The sequence below is a fragment of the Micropterus dolomieu genome, linkage group LG14 (assembly GCF_021292245.1).
Source record: "Micropterus dolomieu isolate WLL.071019.BEF.003 ecotype Adirondacks linkage group LG14, ASM2129224v1, whole genome shotgun sequence".
NCBI classification, from domain to species: domain Eukaryota; kingdom Metazoa; phylum Chordata; class Actinopteri; order Centrarchiformes; family Centrarchidae; genus Micropterus; species Micropterus dolomieu.
The window spans coordinates 14,718,023-14,737,731 of NC_060163.1; the positions used below are offsets into that span (position 1 = coordinate 14,718,023).

General features: G+C 38.3%; 1 protein-coding gene across 1 annotated transcript in view; it reads left to right on the forward strand.

Moving 5' to 3' along the window:
• The window catches only part of gfra1b (gdnf family receptor alpha 1b), a 43,403-nt gene extending 35,137 nt beyond the window's left edge, over positions 1-8,266 (forward strand). Inside the window, exons 9-10 of the mRNA XM_046069211.1 lie at positions 6,769-6,816; positions 7,872-8,266. Coding sequence (XP_045925167.1) covers positions 6,769-6,816; positions 7,872-8,024 — 201 coding nt within the window. The 3' untranslated portion in view covers positions 8,025-8,266. The remainder of the gene's footprint in view (positions 1-6,768; positions 6,817-7,871) is intronic.
• The last annotated feature ends 11,443 nt before the right edge of the window (positions 8,267-19,709 follow it).

Sequence of the window (19,709 nt, forward strand, 5' to 3'; positions counted from 1 at the left end):
TTTTGTTATTTTCCAGTACAGTGAGCAGCTGTTTGGACACAATTCTTTCTAGAATCTTTGCAATAAAAGGCAGTTTTGAAATTGGTCTAAAATTATATGGGAGGGAGGGATCTAAACCAGGTTTCTTTAAAAGTGGGTTCACGCAAGCCGTTTTAAAATAATCAGGGACACAACCAGTAGATAGGGAGCTGTTGAAAACAGAGATCAAATGGGGCCCAACAGAATCTATTACTTTCAGTAAAAACTTTGTAGGTATTAAATCAAGTGGGCTGGAGGACACTCTCATTTGTGATACTGTTTTTAAAAGCTCAGACAAGTCGATGGGATAAAACTGTTTAAAACTCTCTTGTTGCTGGTGAGGAACCTCTGAGTAAGAGGCCGCGGGGGTAATAGAGGCTCTGATTGACACCACCTTATTGGTAAAATAAGATAAAAACAATTCACAGTCATCATTACTTCCAGCTGAGGCACAAGGAGGGGTTGGGTTTACCAGCTGATCCACAGTCTTAAACAGAAACCTGGGATTGTGTTTATGTGTAGTAATGAGTTCAGAAAAAAAAGGATGCTGAGGCAGTAGGGACACTGCTATTTATACGTCACGCACGTATTGGTAGAGGCGTCCTATTGGTCGGCTACTTGCACGATACAATTTCAGTGGGCAAGTGCGTGCGTGTGATTGGAGGAGGTAGTACCCATAGAGTCCAGTAGAGGGCGGAGCCTGTGTGAGATAGAACTGCGGGTTTGCTTGGACCCCAGTGATCTGAACAAGGCCATACTAAGACAACATTACACCGTTCCTACAAACTACTTTTGTGCAAACTTGCTGGTAAGAAGATATTCACAGTGCTAAATGAAAAGGATGGCTATTGGCAAGTAAAGCTAGATAAGGAGTCATCGCTACTTTGCACCTTCAGCACTCCATTGGGGCGGTATCGGTTCAAATGCCTGCCTTTTGGAATCAAGTCTGCAAGCAAAGTCATGCAGCAACGCAATTGTGAAACATTCGGAGACATCCAAGGAGTTCACAGTATAGCTGACGACGTGATCATCGCTGCATCTACAGAAACATGATGACATACTACAGAAGGTGATGTCCAGGGCAAAAGAGGCCAACGTGAAATTCAACAAGGACAAAATACAGTACAAGCTGACCAGTGTCAACTACATGGGCCACATTGTTACTTCGGACGGTGTTAAAGCAGATATGGCAAAAGATAAAGCCAACGCTGAAATGCCACCATCCACTGACAAAGCAGGACTACAGCGTATGCTTGGCATGATAAAGTATCTGGCGCAGTACATCCCAGGTGAGGTGACCATAACGTCACCACTGAGGCAGTTACTGCGGAAGGACAATGTATGGCAATGGCAAAACGAAAATGAAGAGGCAGTAAAGAAACTGAAGGATGCCCTCACATCTGCTCCAGTGCTCAGGTTCTTTGATCCAATGAAACAACTTATCATACAAGTGGATGCATCTAAAGATGGCCTGGGAGCGTGTCTTTTGCAGGAGGATCACCCTATAGCCTATGCATCCAGGGCACTGAGCGAGACTGAAAAGAATTATGCACAAATAGAGAAGGAGCTCTTAGCCATAGTCTTCTCTGTCAAAAAGTTCCACCAGTATGTATATGGTGTGAGGGTTAATGTTCAGTCAGACCACAAACCATTAGAAACCATACTGAGAAAGCCATTGGGAGCAGCTCCTTCCAGACTGCAGAGAATGCTACTCCAGCTACAGCGATATGATATCAATGTCACCTACACGCCAGGCAAAGAACTACTGATTGCGGACACACTCTCACAAGCTGTCATGCCAGAGCAAAGTGTAACAATAGATGACATCACGGATGAGAAGGTCATCTATGCTTTGGAGCCAACAGATGCCCTGAGTACAGAGGCTCTAGAACAGCTAAGGTCCGCAACTAAGAAAGACAAAACACTGCAGCAGGTATAAGATACACACAGACATGGTTGGCCCAGACACAGGAAACAAGTAGAAGCAAGACTGACACAATACTGGCCTATCAGACACACAGTGGCTGTGAGAGAAGGGGTGATGCTCACTGGAAACAGGATAATCCTACCAATAATAATATCACACATCATCTCTGAGCTTCCTTGGCTAAAAGTGGGAGCTGACATCTTCGAAATAAAAGGTCAGTCATACGTGCTGATGGTTGACTTCCTCTCAAAATACCACGAGGTACTGAACATTAAGGAGAAGACATTACACACAGTCATCAGCAAAATGAAAGCGGTCTTCTCTAGAATAGGGATACCAAAAGAAATAGTGTGTGACCATATTCCATTTGCAAGTCAAGAAATGAGAAACTTTGCAACATCTTGGGGCATAAAGCTCACTCACTCCAGTCCAGGCTATGCACAGTCCAATGGATTAGCTGAAAGAACAGGGAAAACGGTGAAACATGTTCTCAAAAAGACACAAACAAACACAGACCCTCACCTCGCACGACTCACCCTGAGGAACACACCTGTAACAGGGATGGAGTAATCCCCAGCTCAAATGCTCATAGGCAGGGTCCTCAGAAGCACTCAACCAAGCTCCACCACAGTTCTCCAGCCTGCAGTGCCTAAAGATGTTCACACAGCTCTCCAGAATCTGCAAACAGCAGCAGTACTACAACAGAGGAGCAAAGCGGCTACCGGAGCTGCGTCCAGGTAGTTTTGTTCACATGGAGACAGCACAAGGTTGGCCTCCAGCTGTGGTCGCTGAACAGAGAGATGAACCGCATTCCCCATGACATAGTGACACCATCCGGTCAGCACTACATACGCTACAGACGCCACCTGAGGAAAACGCCACCCTGCGTCCAGGTGAACTTAGAATCAGACTTCCTGGATAATGAGCAGACCAGCATGCCAGACAGAGAGTATGGACATTGAGCTCAAGGCCATCTCAAACCAGAAGTGGCCGAGTTGTTCGACCACCTGAGAGGTATAAAGACTTTCTGATGAGCCAGCGGTAAAGGTCGCACTCCACCTGAAGGTTAAGTGCTGGCAACCTCTGACCCTACTTTGACATGCCCACAAACAAAAAAAAAGAAAAGACGGGAAAAGACACACTAAGCTAATAAACTGAATTGTTAAGTTGTTTTGTTGTGTTAAAGAAAAAACAAAGGACAACAGACAAGTTAAAGAAATTGTATTTTGTTTGTGCAGATGGTTTGCTAACATTTCTGTAACTGTAACAGAAGTTATAGATCTGTGTTAATATGAGCTACAAGGTCACTAGTTCTTGTGTTAAAACAAATGTGAGTTAATTAGTAATGGTAATGGAACACAAAGTTCAGTTTGAAAAGAGATTTATTATAGCAGCCGTATAGTGTAACCTTCATACTGTGAAAGGAGGATGTAGTAGATATAGTGCCGCGCACTTATACTATTGTGATGAGGTTATTGTCCGAGGAGGCGGAGTAACTCCAAGGTGTGATTAGTCAGGTTACAGCTGAAGGAATGTATCGCTAACATGTTGAAGTTGGATCGTAAATAAACTAAGAGCTCATGCAGTTAAAGCCAAGTCTCTGGATGTTCACCAACATTATAAAACTATCTGGTCATGCAAGGTCATAACAGTGATAGACTGCGTGACCTTGCCAACGGTAAATATATATAATCAATAATCATTAAATCATGCCATACTACATTAAAAAGCATTTCAATGGAAATTAATGACATAACGTCAACTTATCTCCATCAAGCCTGTACACGTAAGTTAACAGCTCCAACTCCAGTGGAGCTAAGTGCTGGTCGGCGCCGTCAGAGCGAGGGGATTTTGGGCATGGCCATGCAGTCAATGCAAAATCATGATTGGTCAGTCAAACCCACCAATGGAATCTCATATTTGACTCGCAAAACTTTTCAACATGCAAAACGATTTAACCTGCCAAACCTTGTGACTCACAAGGAAAACCTTTTGACTTGCAATCAAAGAGGACAAATTAGCATTTAAAAGTTTTTGTGATACAAAAAAGGCCTGTTTGTTTTTAATTATAAACCTGATTTTTGATTGCAGTGCAATAAATATGCTCTCAAAACATTTTTTTCGCTTGTATTAAAGACACAAAAAGACCTTCATATGCTTTTAGACAAAATAAACTGTTATATAACTCCAAATAATTTGACCCAATTTGATTCTGACTCAGACAGCCTGCCAGCTTATACCTCCACTGACCTCATTAATGGAGAAACTTTATTGCTCTTATAAGGAAATCTCTGCTGAAATAAGAGTACCGCTGAATTGCAATGTAATTATTTACAATTTTCATAATAACTCAAACTCTCAGTGCAGTAGCAGCGCCTCTTTTCTACACAAAAAAGAAAAACACTTTTACCAAGCTGTTTTTAAAGGCAAAATCAAAGGAAAAACATGAAATCCATCTACACGATAACAAATGTTTTGATTTCCAGGCTTTTTTGTCCTTGTAAATTTTTAAGGCACCAGAACTTCTGAAGAAAAGTTCCTGATTCCAAATTGAGATCCAAACATCAGGTAGAGATCTATTCAGAGCTTCTGTCTGAGTGTCAGACGTCTAGCTCTGTCACCTTGATGGATTGAGGATGGTTTTATGATGGCATGCACACAATCCCCCCTCTTGGGCAGAAAGATGAGACGTCAGTGTGGAGTCAGAGTTTCCAAAGCTGTCATGTCAAAGCTAATTGGTTGCCACAGTAACATCAGAAATAGCCCACAGGGGTAGTGTGCTTCTGTGTGTGTCTGTATGTGCACAGGGACACTGTTTCATCGTAAGGATATATCAAATTTCTTGTCTGTTTAATGTAAATGGCTATTTCAAAATAGCTGCTTTCGAATATAACTACTAGTAAACTAGTTGAACAATCTCACCACAAGGTCCATTTAGTAGCAAAACTGGAGCTTCTGGTCACATCACACGATCTTCCTCAGCAGATTAAGTATGCACAGCTGTCATGCAACAGTAGATGTCCAAAGTTGCAGAACAACTACTAAATGTAATTTTAAGCCAACATGGATGAGAAATCCTTCCAGCGCTCTTCAATTCCTGAACAAATTCCATCTGATGAGGAAGACTATACGTGAAGAAAGCTCCAACATGACTAACTACTAAATTGACCATAGGATGACATTAGGGATGCAACTAACCTTTCTTCCATTCAACATTCCTTTCATTTTCGTTAATTTACATATGTCAATTATTTTCTCGATTAATCAATTGTTTGGTCTATAAAACTTTAGAAAATGATTAATTCTGCAGCTCGAGGTAACATTGTCATTTTCAAAAGGTAGTATACTTTTCACAATAAACTAGTACAAGGTCGCAATATGGCCAAGTGCAATATTCAAATCACAGGAGCTGCAATTTCTTTGATAAATGTAAAACGTGTCACAACATACCATTATAAATGAAGCATTGTGATACTACAAAGAAGTCCCTGCCTACAAATCATATTATCCAGACAAAGAACATGCTTGTTTGTTAAAGACCACAGCAAAAATCACAACATTTAGATATTTTTCCAGTAAAAATTAAATGTAAAACACTCATATCGCAAAATAATTGCAATGTGATTTAGACTGCCGTGACTGAAGTTTTTTCTTTTTTCATTTAATTTAACATGTTAAATAATAACAATAATAATAATAATAATGGGCATAAAAATCTCAGAGCTTTATTTGCCAACATTTCCAGTGTGACTTTAATAATAATAATGACATGTGAATGGATATTACTTTTGAATTATTAAATGCAGTTGTAGAAAATCCATTCAATGCGCTGATTTTAACATTTAACATCATAAATTGTTTAAATGTGCTTATAGTATTCTAGCTCGATTGGAACTTTTTGGCTTCACCTACACACTTCAGACCTCTGCTTTTCTCCTGTGATAAAATCTATGGGGCTATATTTTTAAATGAGATGATATCACATACTTTAAGCGAGACAATCTATCATATTGGCTTTAAATAGTGATAATATGATTTATCGCCAGTAAAAACATCCTCCAGAGGACCTCCTATAGAGCAATTAATCATTCTTCTCTAGAATCTTGGTTCATAGATTTCTTTCTACTTAAGAACCAACACGTGGAGTGTTTATTATGTTCCCAAACCACTATAGAGTCACTTTATCATTTTCTGTGCTCCATCTTTGTATCTGTGGGTGTGTATTTGTGTGTGTGTATTTGTGTGTGTGTGTGTGTGTGTGTGTGTGTGTGTGCAAATGCGTGTGGGTATTTGCTATGTGTGGCTAAAAAAGGTTTGGAACAGTCTGAGAAAAAGTTTGAATGTATTAAACTGTCATAACCTTGAGCTGGCACAAACGGGGAATCTTGCACAGACAAACTTTTTCACAAACAATAATTAAATATCTTGCTCGAGGAGAATGATTATACAAAGAGGTGCATGTAGGTCTAAACTATGGGAAATGGTGGGCACTAAAGGTATTACCATAAATATTATTGTAGTGTGTATTTTGCTGCACAACTGTGCAAGCAATGGGAGCTTGGCTTGATGCAGTAATGATTTACCTTGACCTTGTTTTATTTCGACAACTATGCCCTTCCTTTAGCCACAACTCAACGTCCAGGTCATGACAATTTCATTATTCCACCACACTGAGACCGACTAAATGAATCATAGTCTGCTCTAAATTTGATAGCATTTTTGCACAACCATCAGCCAGTCTGTTATTTTGACAGACAAGCAAACACAATCAAAAAAGAATGAAAATTAATGTTTGTCCTTCTTTCTTATTTTCTTCCTTCCAGGCACAAAAACTGGTTTCAAATCTAACAGTGGATACTTCTCTATGTTTGGTAAGATGGTGTTGGGTATGTTTTGTTCTGTGCACTCCAATCAAGGTTCCTATTAGAGCCCAAACAGTAGTGGATTTATGAGGCAGATAAAGATATTGATGTTTGAGTTACAAAAACTGTAATATTAAAAAGACATATTACCAAATATTTTATATGGATCTCTTAAATTTGGTTATTATTATTATTATTATTATTAATAATAATTGGTTATTGAGGACAAATATGCATATATGTGCTCAACAGTTTAAAGTCGAAAAATCAACTTGTAAATGCTAAACAAGCAAAAGAAAATGAAATCAATGTGCATTTTCATCCACTACAACAGTGGGTGGTGCTAATTTTCAGTTGCCATGAAACCATTGCAGAAGAAGAGAGTGCAATGTAATTAAAAGAGTGTCAGTCAAACCTGAAATGGTGAAAAACTATATTGAAAACACAATGGAAATATGGCATTTATGTCTGTTTCGTGTATTTATTTAAGGAAATTTAGTCTCCTCATCGGTCCACACATAGCTGATGTTTTCATCTGCCATTATTTGTAATCTCTTTAGCGCAGCAGAAGCTTTGGTGGAAGCTTAACATACATGATTCATGTACTTTAAGATGTATTCGCTTAGTCTGTTTCCACTACACTTTATTGCATTTTGTTTTTAAATTGTAACGCCAACATTTTCACCTCAACATGTGTAAAAACATTTATCTGGCGATGTCACTCCTGCTCCATCATAATAATAATTATTGTTCAGGTACATTGTATAGGGCTCTAGTTCTCACCCCAAGTGTTAAATATATCACATAAAACAAATGTGGCCACAATGAAAATAAAGATTAATATTTCTGACTTTCAAAGTCATCGATATCAAAAAACCTACAATAATATTGTAGTTATACAAGCTGCATGTATTGTGATTCTTTAAATTTCAGATTCATGGTGAAGTCCACAGAAAGAAAAAAACTTCTAAAATATTAATATTAATTATAATATTAAATATAAATATAATAATATGTCAACTTCCCACTTAATGTAACACAAACACCTTCATCCTTTCCCTCAGAACCATCAACTGGATGAGTCCGGTGACTCAAACGCCATTGCTAGAAGCTCAGCAGCTGAACACACCTGCTTACATCACTCAAGTATGGTCCTCACACTAGCCTTTGCTTTAACACCAATAGTGTTACAGCTTGAAGGTTTCCAGCTTTTGTAGGATCTGAGGAGTATGTATCAACACTCTAATCTCAAGAAGTGATTCAAATCATATTAATTTAAACGTTTACCAAAGTGGGGCACCTCCATTTTTCTTGAAATGGACAGGAGCAACAGAGGACTGTAAGAGCACTGCAATCACAGACAACAGTGGATTATATCTGAGGATCGACTGCATTGGAAACAGACCAGCTGAAGCTGTTGCTGAGATATCAGCTCATTTGCCTTCGGTGCCTCAAGGGGGCAATTTGGTGAGATTCACACTTAGGAAAAGTTTTTGGGGGATTTTTTTTTTGGGGGGGGGGGGCTAAACCCTGTGATCTGATAACCGTGTGAATAAACTCACTTCAGAACGTGTGCTATCAGTGCACTTTTGACTGAACTGACATTTAATAGACACACTGTCTGGAACATAATTCATAAAACGTGTGAACTCATTTAATAGCCATAACATTTTGTCAAAGGACAAAGACAAATCAGTCACAAGAACGTAACAAGTTTCTCTTCTACATGTTCGGTACTAGGTATAGATCAGTTTTGTAGACTTATTTGATTGTTATGGTGGTTTGTGGTTTTATCGAGTCGCCCGTAAAAGAACATTTTGTACATATGAAGCATAAAGTGTACACTCTGTTACAGTATGCTGCTTTTAGCTTGTAACTTATAGTCTGTAATGTTTTGAGAGTCTATGTTAGTATCTGGTGACTGAGGCATCTCAGTTTTATCCACTGTAGCTATGGTTTCTAAAATGTGATGGGGTATGGTTCCTTACTCATGTGGTTACAAATATGACTTTATTGTGTGATTATGTTTTGCAAAGTGCATAATGTTATCTTAAACCACATTTTTATAGAGGAATAACAAACTCTCTGTAACAGCAACAAGAACATAAAGATCTACAAAAGTGTCTGTAATGGTTAAAGCGAAGTAATGTCATTCTTCTGTTCTACTGAAATGCACGTTTTGATGGTTTGATCCAGATTCTTCAGACTGCCCCTAATTGATTTGATTTTTCAGTCATTGTTTTGTCTTGGTAGGGAGCAAACGGACAGGAGTTTTGACAAATAAAGAATGTGTACATACCCACAAGTAAAGCAAATGCCAAAAGATAGAAGCCAGTAAACATTAATTGCTAGCAATTACTGCTGATACAAATGGAGGAAAACACTTAGATTGTTGTTATGTACATGACACCCTCATTATCAGAGACATTAAAAGAATGTACAACATAATGCCAATGAACACTGAAAACTTATTTTAAAACATCCTTGCCATTTAAAAAAAAAAAAAAAAAGTGTCAAATGTGTCACTTCAATGTATGATCCGTGTAGACATCTAAACTAAAGCCTGTAATGATGCATTACGTTATAAATTGTGTATCGGATTTGTTTTGCCTTTCTTGTTTTTTTGTTTGAAAAAAAGTTTTGGTAAAAAATACTACATAACGTAACATAATGTGTTTATCTCATTTGAGCTATAGATATTACACGCGAAAACTCTAAGACATCTAATATAGGAGGCAACCTTTATATATACACACAAACATAAATAACATGTCAATTTGGTTATCTGTTCAGTGCCAAACAGCCTCAATAAAATGGTGAAGAGTGACTCATGCTGGTTTCTACATTCAACATTAGATACATCCTGTATATGGCTCATATCATTCCTTTTCCACCAATGCTAGTTCACCTGTTATTTTAGCAACTAGAAGGGACTCCTGCAAAGCAGGATTATAAAACAGCACCTGGCAGACAGGCCGCTATTGTCATACAGATCACATCAGTCCCAGTGCGGTGTGACACAGGCAGACAAGGACGCAGCCTACAGAGGACAGACTGCTCAGTGGACAGGATGGGGACACATCTCGCAAGGAATATGGCCCACCTGTTTTGGCACACTGATGGAATACTTGACCTAGAGAGAGCGCCTAAGATTTATTAGACGTGTCACAGAATCGAAAGGTCCAAAATATCCTCCTCATGTTATGCATGAGATGGAAATGACAACTGTCCATTCTAACTGACAAAGGAGGTAAGTATAGTGATTCTGATCATTTGGAACCATACAAAACATATTTTTAGAAAATGTACAGGTTAAAAAGGACTCATTCAACACTTGGGAAATATTTGGATTAGGTGAGAAAACTATTACCGGTCGGTGAAATATACAGTACAGCCACTAACTGGTTAGCTCAGCTTAGCACAAAGACTGAAAACAAGGCCAAACAGCTCAAATGACAATTTGCCACAGGGGAGTTATACATTTGTCTATTTCTTGGCTGGGAATAGTTGCCAGCCAAACAGCAGAGACCGCAGGAAGTTACTGGTCCCATTACTGAGTTTTAGAGGTGCTGATAGGATGATTTAATAGATGATGGGTAACTAAAGCAAGACCTACAGTAGATGTAAAATGCTGATATCCCAACAAGAGACAAATTATGTCATCAGGCATCTACTGTCTTCAAAGTTGCAACAAGAACATGAGGACTTTTGGAAAGGTTCGTTTTTAGAAAGATATGTCAGGGGATCTTCTAAATCTATTTTGTGGTTGACAGTTTTCATCAAAAGCAAAACCAACAATAAATTGATCCTATTATTGTAGCCTGTGTAGCCATATCTTGATTTAGCTTATTCCTGCTTGCCACAGAGCATTAGCATTATTGTTGTTGAAAATCTAAAAGTACTAATTATAACAATAAAATATTTTTTTTAAACTGCATTATGTGAATTCAATTCAATTCATTATTTATTTATTTATTATTTATTATTATTATTTCTTTTTAAGAGGGGAGAGGTCAACACAATATCCACACAGAAATACAAGAAACGTAATAGTCGTACAGACTGAAAATGAATAATGGTACTTATTTTTATAGTAATGTTAATGATAATAATAACAATGATAGGACTAGTGATAACAATTGTAGCAAAGGGTGTTGAGCAGGAACATGGCAGGCAACTCGCAACCACAGTTCCAGACTCCACAGCTCCAGAGCCAGAAAAACCTGCAGAAAGTGATAGGATGAGAGAGGAGAGGGACGAGAAAACACAAGACTTCGGGAAAGGGAAGAAGTCAAGTTAGTAACATGCATTAATGGGATGAGGTTGCATACAGAGGGAGAGAAAGAGGAGGAGAGCGAAGCTCATTGCATCATGGGAAGTCCACCGGCAGTCTAGGCCTATAGCAGCATAACTAAGGGATGGTTCAGGACTCACCTGAGTCAGCCCCAACTATAAGATTTATTAAAGAGGAAAGTCTTACGCCTCTTAAATGTGGAGATGGTGTCTGCCTCCTGAACCCAAACTGGAAGCTGGTTCCACAGGAGAGGAGCTCAACAGCTGAAAGCTCTGGCTCCTATTCTACTTTTGGAGACTCTAGGAACCACAAGTAACCCTGCATTCTGGGAGCGCAGTGCCCTGGTGGGGTAGTAAGGTACTATGAGCTCTTTAGGATAAGATGGTGCCTGACCATTAAGAGCTTTGTAGGTTAGAAGAAGGATTTTAAATTCTATTCTGGATTTTACAGGAAGCCAATGAAGAGAAGCTAAAACAGGAGAAATATGATCTCTTTTCCTGGTTCCTGTCAGAACACGTGCTGCAGCATTATGGATCAATTGAAGTGTCTTAATGGACTTATTCAAGCTTCCTGAGAATAAGGAATTGCAGTAATCCAGCCTCGAAGTAACAAATGCATGGACTAGTTTGTCATGTTATCTTGGTGAGGTCTCATAACTACACCCAACAAATGTTAAGGATAATTTTTGTTTATGTTATGTGTTTCTGAAAAAAAGGGGGAAAAAAGAATATCGGCCAATAAATTGGAATATCAGATTTTTAAATTGTCAATATTATCGGTCTTAAAAATCTCATAACGGTCATGCTCTACTAAAAACTATAGTGCACAGCTCTTTTAGGAAACGATTCAGTCTTTTTTAGAAATTAAAATACATATGAACAAACAAAATAATGTTTCTACAGGTGTCGTTGTGCTTGTTCATTTAAAACTTCTTAAACAACCACAGCACTCCAAACTCCTGTACCTCTTCATGGGATTTGATTGTAGCATATCCAGAGATGTGATTAGCTGAGCTGTTGAAGTTTTAAGAATGCAGTGCACATAATAGCTGAAGCCTGGAGACACAGTTGTCATTAAACCTATGACAAATATTATTGCTCTCCAGGTTTACTGCCATAAAGCCCCAAGGACTGGGAGATAGTGTTTTGAGACTCTCCTCCCACGTCTATAAAACCACCACAAGTCTACTCAATCCAAATGTTCACCCATGGCATAGATTAAAGAGGATACTGATAAAACAGTTCAATCATAGCAGCACTGCCTGGTAGGGATCACATCTAATTACTGCAACTTTGACCTCTCCACCAACTTTGTTTCAGCACCTCAAAACTACTCAGTGGATTTCACCTTTTCCATTAACCAGGACAGCAGCAGCAATTTCAGTTATTACTTTCTCTTTTGTGTTGTGCCCAAATGTCACAGTGCGCCAGACTGTTCACAGTAAACACTCCATGGCATTGGTTATTTTGAGATGCTTCCCCTCACATCTTTTCCAGGCCAGTGCAGGGGCAAAGATAAGAGATAGTAATGCTCTTCGTTGATTGCACACTGAAGCCACAAGCATGAGCTCTACTTGACTGAAAAGATAGAAGAGACTGAAAACTTTTTAAATTCCTGGATGGATTAAGGAAATAGACGAGAGTGAATATGACAGAGCTGGAGATTACCTCTTAATGTACAGGCCTGAGAGAGACACGTTCATCTGTGTGCCCCCCCGATAGAATCGGATCACTTAAGTCATCATATTATTTCAAGTAATATGCAACAGAATTGAAATAACCAGTAAAGTGTAGAATGTACAGCAGAGCTGCAACTAATGATTATTTACATTATCGATTCATCTGTCAGGTTTTTTTTTTATAAGTCTATTACAAAAAAGTGAAAAATGGCCATCACAGTTTCACAGAGTCTGATAAGCTATCGCGACACAGCGTCATGCAACTTTCTCGCGTGAGTCTTTCAATTGACTTTGTCTGTAATCGCGCTGCCCCAAATGCTCACTTCACGTTTGGTCTAAATGCACAGTAAGGTGACATCTTTAAATATCTTGTTTTGTCCAACCGACAGTCTAAAGCCCAAAAAACATATTCAGTTTACAATGATATAAAACAAAGAAAAGCAGCAAATCCTCACACTGGTGAAGCTAGAACCAGAAATTATTGGTATTTCCACTTTATTTCAGAAGCAATTTTTGTCATATTTGTTGAAATTCTCTTTACATCCCAACACCAATCAACAAATCAAATGCTCTCACACAAATATTTAAACATAATCTGGTATCTGCGGATGTTGCAGGACTGCAATAAGCACAGCCAATCATTTCATTCAGCCCGAATGCCTACCTGCCTAACTACTTGCAAAAATGTGTTTGGAGGAGTGGCTTTGGAGGGAGGCCTGTCTCTTGCTGCTTCTCCTATGTTGCCTACCACAGCCTTAATAAATTACTTCCACAATTAACTGATTATCAAAATTGTTGACGATTAATCATTTCAGGACTACTATACAACAAATAACTAGAATGACAGTTATTTCAGTTGACAAAAAGAGTCATTCATGGCAATATGTAAGATTAATGCAACCGATTAAGTATTCATAATACAGTAAACTATCTCACACTGTCACAACATAATACACTAGAATATGTATTACACCATTTGCAACTAACGATCTGGAAACCTAGTAACACAGTCAATTGTTCAGGTTATTTACTGTAATGGGAACTCACTGTAGGCCCACTAATTGCCTATCATTTTCTTCATTTGTGAACTTACTCACTACATGAACTACATGAGTCCAGTTCAAGATGCTTAGAAATGTCAATTATATACCCTTTAAAAGAACCCTATAATCTTATATCTTCTGTCAAGCTCAAATGGACAGACTCTATGCTAAGAGTTACCTATCATCACATGTTCCATTGTGCTTCACCTGTAATGAAAAAATGACTACTAAACTTTTCAAAAACAAACCCCCTTACTGAAGAACCTGGGTCATTCTCGTGAGTAATACTGAGCACAAAACTGTGGACTGTCATGCCACTTAGCCAGTAGTTCAGCACCAAGGAGAGCTCCATTTCCACAAAGGGCAAAGACTGGGGAATATAACACCAGCTGTTCTCCATTAAGGGGATGACTCTCCCACATGAGAATTTGCTCAAGCTTCACTTTAAATTACTAGTGGTCATTCATTTTCCCTGCAAGGGTTAAAGTCTGCAGCCTCTCCTTTCAACTAGTGTTTACTAAGATGTCTTTCTTGTCTGGTCACAAATTGTGAATTTTCTTCCTGCATAATGCCACATTAGGAATCTCCTACTCCTACTGCAAACATGCTTTGTCAAGTATAACAATACATTTGATGGTATTTTGCATAATGCATCCCCACAATGGTTATTCTTAGTTTGTCAAGAGAGGCACAGCTTTTATTTTGAAGTTGCTTATAGCTGTAACATCTGAGACCTTGACACAGTGGTTATGTCCTTCGTGGAAAGGGCTGTACACCCAGCTGGTGGCTAATCGTTACACAAACATGATACCTTGAATGACTCTAGTTGAGTAAACCTTGTGTTTTCAGGCTATTTGGTATCAGCAAGCAGACAACTCACATAGAACAGATTTATTATGTCAAAACAAAATATGTACAGAGTTGATATTTGGCAAACGGGGCTCTTGACACTTCCCACAAGCATACACTCAGCTCTGAGCTCAGCATAACAGAAATTGGGCAGTGGGGATAACAAAAGTCATCCTTAAAGCCAAATTAAATACAGAGCCAGGAAACAAGTGTCTCCTGGAAAAAGCAGAATAGGCTACTGTTTAATGAACTGAGGTGGATAAATCTAAATCCAGCAATCCATCCATGCAGCTGCAAGATAATAAAAAACATCTATGCAGCAGATGATAATTTGAACTTAATCATACTCAACTCACAATAAAAAATGTTTTGAGCAGTCTCTTCTGAAATGTTATGTAGCAATGATAAGCAGCAGATGACCATCAGTACACCAATAAAGCTTAAGGTTGGCAATGAGTGCAGCTGAGTCATGCAGCACTGTAATCCACAGACCAGGAGCTCAGCACTTCAGATGCAATTATGATATGAAAAACTGTAAAGCAAGCTGTCATATAAACCCATTGATTTGAGCTGAAATGATGTATTATTGATTGGCAGTGTTTAAATAAATTGTGAAGATACACCCTATCTTATGTGACAACAGCCATGTCAAGTTTGCCATGAGGCCAATACTACAGAGAAATAGTTGTGTATGGGCTGTGTGGAAGACAACAAACTAGCTTGCATCCCTTAAGCCAATATACAACACTTTACTAATCTCTGCTACAAAACATCAGTTTGCATGAAGCCAACAAACAAGACAAAACAACAGGAACAGTGAGGGGGGAAAATATGCTTCAATTCAGCCCATAACACTAATGATACTTAAATGCGAGTATTCATATTTCACCATTATTTAAATCAAAATACCATAATGCAACTGCCAAACAACCAAAGACGAATGAGCTCAGTCTTAAAAAGAATATCAAGCAAATACCGCACATACTGTATGTATGTAAAAAAAGAAACCAACAGATGCCAAGATGCAATATGAGAAACCTGAAGAGCAACATAACCTGAAGTTCCCAGGTTTACACAAAATTAAAGGGAGAGGAAGTGATTCTGCAGAAGGGTTGTTGGTATTTGAACTGCCAAACAAATACCGTTACACCCCTCCCTTAAATGCCCCCAAATTTTTAATCTCTTAGGTTTCTCCAGCGTTAAAACACTTTTGCCCTTGCCTGGTAATATAACTTTCTTCTATGTTTCTACTCTTCAGACCTTTTCTTCTATGGCTGTTTCTCAGCCATCTCTCCTTCTTCACAGTGCCTGGAGTCCAGCACGTTCAATGTTTTTTTTTTTTGAGGCCACAAAACAGGGGCTAGCAAACTGTCAGAAAATATTCGCTGATTTTAACAAAAGGTGTCTGGGATTACAATCGCTTACTATCCCTTTAACAGAGGCAGACATCAACATAGTATACACCTAGGCATAAACGTATTAAGTTACCTTGCTAAAGAAAAACAGTTATCCTCAATAACATAATGTTGTATGTAAATAAAATACTGTTAGTATGACCAGTATGCTGTGAAAAAAATATTCACTTTTGAGAAGATGTGGAGAGTTTCTGACAGCTAAGCTTTATCCTAGTTGGTGAAAATTAGTACACAGGTGTCCACTAGTCTTACCTGGCGCCATAATGTTTGCTGCCAATCGACACAAATGAGGTCCAATATACTAATAAAATGAATGCAGCTATTTGTAAAAATAAGTGTAGTTTTTTTAAATGTAGTTTACCAATTAACAAACTGCTACAACTATAAAAATTACAAATTTAAGCAAATACTTTATTTGTGTGGCTACAGGTGATGGGATATTCCCCATTCTACCAGCATAGCTTGAATGCTGCATTATTAGCTTGATTTGATGTTTTCAACTATGGGAACCAGCAATGTGTCCCCTTGTTTGGCTGCTATAAAATAAACTTTTCTGTGCAATGTACTGTGCTACATTAGTTAATAAGGAACTTGTGGCAAAATGTCGGAAAGCGTTTTTACTTTCAGCACATGTCATAAATTAAAAACAAGAACTATCTCCTATGGTGGCGTAAATAAGACAAAGTCAGTTTAACAGTAGCTATTTCTGCAGCCAATTTTGTCACAGTCACCTGACATAATAATGGCTCTGCAACAATACAGTACAGTTTATTGTTAACATTACAATACAATCTACTGTATATGCCAGAATGAGGCCGTAAGTCATTTGTGCATTGAATCATGCCAGATGCCTGAAGGACTGTAAATTACTGAGAAAATGCAGAATAGGATCGAGGACATATTATACTCTTTAAAAAGATCACCTGTAGATCCTACAAGATGTGTATTTCAAAAGTCATGATGAGGTGGTAGTGGCCTCACAGAAAGTCATTAGTTCATTTCTATTGACCTCCACATTAGGCTATATGTAAAGCACAATGACATTAATATTTCCTGAAGCTAAGGCCTGGACGGTTTGATTTACAATCTGCACTGGCATTCAAATTCTTTCAGCAGGAAAAAAAAAACCCAACAGGATTAAATTGAATGGTTTGGCAGACATGTCCACCCCCCACCACGATTAATTATATTGCTGAAAGTGACAGATTAATCAACATCTCTTGGTAATACTGGAGACAAACCAAGACAAACATGAATAAAAAAGCATTCTCTGCCATCGTCAGTGAATCAGGGAACTCCAGAGCTTTCATTTCTGCACTGACCCATGTAATGCACTGAGGCAATCCGCTGATTCACATCTCGCCTACTTTACCCACTTTAGCTCATGAACATTTTGAAATGTCATCATGGCAACAAGAAAGGAAACTGAATTATACAACATATTTATAAGAAGGAGGGAACACACATTGGCACTGATCGCTACATAGTGAGCTGACTTTGAAAAAAATAGATAATAGTGTTTGGTTGAGCAGCTGTTTTTGATAAAAATAGTAATCAAGTTAAAAATCTGAGAGCATAATTTAGATTTCAGTTTTAAATGAGGGATACATACATATCATTTTTTTTTTAAAGAAACAACCTAAATGAAGGAAAAATTCTAAACTTTTGTTGTAATTGCTTGACTTTCTTTGTTATATTTACATGGCGGGACAATCGATTTTCGCGCAAAATGCAAAAGAGCGATCCATGTCTCATCCAAGTGTTTTGTCACCCTATGCATGCCACACACCTCTGTGAAGCTAGGAGGCTTGGCCAAAACGTCAAACCAACCATTTTTATCCATACCAAAGACACATCAAACACAAGCATCTAAATGAACTTATATCACAACATTACTCGCTCTGTAATCACTGTACATGGCTGCAGTTATTGCTATCCAGATATCTCTCATCTCATCCTACGCCGCAGTCCGACCACAAAAGAAAGCTCAGCTTCAGCTCTGATCAGCTGTGTAACTCATATCACTCAAATCACAAAACACACAGAATTATTAACCGGATAATAACAACATCAAACACACCAATATACATTTACAGTTACAACCGCTGACTTAATTTAGCCATTTTTAGTGTTTTCAGTCCAAAAAAGGCTGTTCTCTGTGTGTGAAAAGATTGCCCGGCCGCCATCTTGGTATTGCCCAATCCCCCTGAGCTCTTAGGTTTCAAATTATTCGTCTGCTCAATATGAAGAGAAAGAGTCCACTTGCATAAAAATGTTGATCAATTGGTCAATATTTCAATGTTTTGGAAGCTTTAACGTTATGTTATTTGAATGTGTTTAGAAGAAAACTCCCAATAAAAGTTAAGATATGTAAATATGGCCAAAACATGGACAATCGCCTGTTATATTTTTGAAAAAGTTTGTAATAACTGTTGTATATTAGTTTCTTTTCATCAAATTTAAAGTTACAGTTGTATTCCAGGTGTATTAGAAGATATTCAGTTGCATTACAATCAGTTGGTTTAATGGTTTTAATGGTGATATTGCTATATTGCTAACATTCCAACGGCCTGCTGGCGGGCCATCAGGTCCTTGGAATCAGCTTTTGGTATGTGCACACAACTGATATGTTAACTTCATCCTCATATGATAGCTACACTGTTTGAATGTCATTATAACCGCAATAACTCTGAATGTAAACAACTATGATATCTTGTATTCAAATTAGCCGCTGAACTCTGACCTTTCGAGTGACACCAAATCCGACCAAATAGGAGCTCACATGTCCCTTTCACAGCCTACAACAGCCAACGAGAGTCCGAGCTGTAAGCAAGGGCCAGCCCCAATCATTTCATGGTAAGCTGAGCTAATAGCAACCAATTGTGCCAATTCTCAAAATAACGATATCCAGCTTTAAGTAGGAAGTTCATGATCTACCAGCAAAAAAACACATCTGCGTCAAGCTACCTGGCTAATACGGAGCGATGAAGCAGCAGCCGCTTGCCGCCAACATACATTTAGAAAAACCTGTGTAAAACAGTAATTTTTCATGGTATTGGTATAAAATTTAAACTTGTACTAGGTAAGGCTTTATGCTTATGGTTCATATTCCTTAGTTGGTTCATATTCCTTACCTTCAGACCTATCAAAGGAGAACAGAAGTATGTATCTAGGCCTAATAGTTGTGGAGTTATTACTGATTCATTTTGGGTATGTTATTTTAGGTAGGCGTTTTTCCTGGAAATAGGCGTCTGTTTCCAAGAGTTATATTCTGAAAACACTGGTACAAAAGCCCCAAGGGTTTTAAAGAAAAGGTTTAAACGAAAAGCAAGCAAAGTGTAAAGTAGCATTCAGAGTTTACATAATTTTCACACAATGAATAGCTAGGTATCAATTTACATTCTTCAGAGAACTCTGCAATCCTAATTTCTCCTTCCCCTTTCAGCCTGCACTTGCACCATGGCTGTGGACGTCATTGCATCCTACTCCAACACACAGGCAGCTGACATCAGGCATGACACACAACTACACAATACATATTTGCATTATGATGCCACAAAATATCCAAATATATATATGTGGCAAACTGCCCAAAACATAGGAAGAGAAGAAGTCAACTGAAT